This window comes from Gregarina niphandrodes (assembly GCF_000223845.1).
Source record: "Gregarina niphandrodes unplaced genomic scaffold scaffold00025, whole genome shotgun sequence".
Taxonomy (NCBI): domain Eukaryota; phylum Apicomplexa; class Conoidasida; order Eugregarinorida; family Gregarinidae; genus Gregarina; species Gregarina niphandrodes.
Window position 1 is genome coordinate 163,249 of NW_011645794.1, and position 1,628 is coordinate 164,876.

At 57.7% G+C, this 1,628-nt stretch overlaps 3 protein-coding genes across 3 annotated transcripts; all 3 read right to left on the reverse strand.

The window, feature by feature from the left end:
• Positions 1-282: 282 nt before the first annotated feature.
• On the reverse strand, positions 283-384 carry GNI_112280 (hypothetical protein; the record flags this gene model as incomplete). The annotated part of the gene is made up of 1 exon (XM_011133239.1): positions 283-384. A coding segment is annotated over one exon (102 nt), but the record flags the coding sequence as incomplete, so codon positions are not given.
• Positions 385-464: 80 nt separating this feature from the next.
• On the reverse strand, positions 465-1,155 carry GNI_112290 (ribonuclease H; the record flags this gene model as incomplete). Its single annotated transcript, XM_011133240.1, has 2 exons — positions 465-664; positions 774-1,155. 2 exons carry the CDS (start codon positions 1,153-1,155, stop codon positions 465-467), a joined length of 582 nt encoding a protein of 193 aa, XP_011131542.1.
• A 134-nt stretch (positions 1,156-1,289) lies between these two features.
• On the reverse strand, positions 1,290-1,460 carry GNI_112300 (hypothetical protein; the record flags this gene model as incomplete). The annotated part of the gene is made up of 1 exon (XM_011133241.1): positions 1,290-1,460. A coding segment is annotated over one exon (171 nt), but the record flags the coding sequence as incomplete, so codon positions are not given.
• Between the last annotated feature and the right edge of the window lie 168 nt (positions 1,461-1,628).

Genomic DNA, 1,628 nt, shown 5'->3' on the forward strand with positions numbered 1-1,628 from the left:
TTACGAATGATCTTCAAGTGGCCTTCAACTATTGATGAAGATCAATGGTTGAAGACAAACAGCTGAAGATCATATACGGCTTATCACCGAACGATTTGAATGGTCTGCCGTTCATCAAATGGCGGCCCTGCTGTGGCGTGCCGTCTCCTCCGGCGGCAGGTACTTGATCAGGACGTCTCGGAGTTTGTCGTAGCGACGTCGGCGGCGACTACGGCATTCCGAGCGAGTCGTGCCCTCGCGGTTTCGGAGCTCCGTTTCCGTAGCCCGTGCGCGCTTGCTAACCTCAACCTCGCCAGGATTCGAACCGCGGGGATTGAGATTAGGACCACGGGCGTCGAGGTCCTCACGCCAGGTACTCACACCAACGTCAACATTTATGTCCATAGCTATTAAAATATTTTCACGACCCGTGTCAAGCCGGTCCGCGAGTCAGACCAGTCCGCGAGTCAGACCAGTCCGCGTGTCTAGGGAATCTCGTTGAGCGAGAGGTCTATTATATCTTGCTGGGCTCGACCGGACGCGCCGAGTCTGGCCAACCGGTCCGCCTCGTCATTGTTGGGGTCATTGACGTGGCCGCGCACGTGGTGGAGAGTCATTCGCTTACCGAGCTGCGCCAACAAATTGCTCGCGTCCTGAATGAGGTCTGAGTTAGCTACTGGCTCTCCTGCAAAAGCGTCAACTGTGTGCGTGTTTTCTCCCTGCGTGATTGTCTGCGTGGTGCTGCCTGCGTGGCCGCTCCCTTCCCTGCAACTCTCTCCCGTTTGTGCACGCACCTTTAGAGTTACGCCAACCGTTTTTTACCCAGCCACGGATCCAGACGGTGAGGCACTTGATGGAGTACTGGCTGTCGGTGTAGAGCACGACAGCGGGGGCCATGGAGGTGAGTGCGGCACGGAGCGCCATGACGATGGCGGTGAGTTCGGCGCGTTGGTTAGTCTGTGGCACACCTTGGAGCGGTCCGTACATGTTTGCAAACTCTCCGTCGGGAAAGAAGACGCCCCACCCCGCAACTGCGCCACGGAACCCGTTCCCGCTGCACGCGCCATCCGTATACACACGCAACCTACCCTGCTGCATCTGGCTCGTCGTCGTCACCGTCCCTGCGGCCCGCGTCCGAGCCGCTGCCGCACGATTCTTCGAATACCTCTTCGCCATGTTTACTTCACAAAAATCCAAGACCAAGATCCGGTCCGGAGGTCCGGGTTCGGGAGGAGGTGGAAGGGTATCGCACATCAAGACCGAGATAGAAATTCGGCTGGGAGTGGCCGGCCTCCGCTGAGAGTGGCCGGTCAAGACGACTGAGAGCGACGTCGGACACACTCGGCCGTAATGGCGTCCAGTTGCGCCTTGATTGCCGCTTTCTGGCTGATGTCGTACGCCCGGTGGAGCTGCCGGTTTAACTTGACCGCCTGTTTCGCCAGCTGCATCTCCGACATCCTAGCCCAGTCGTTTCCGACTTCCTACATAACAGGTGTGTAGTACATAAAACGTGTGTAATGTAGCGTCACCGCAGGGGGTCACCACAGGGGAGTGTGTGTCGACACACACACACGTGTCCACGCCAGGTGTGTGGAGTTTACATCGATACCTTTGTTGTTGTTTGCGGGTATGGTCATGCCGGGGACCAT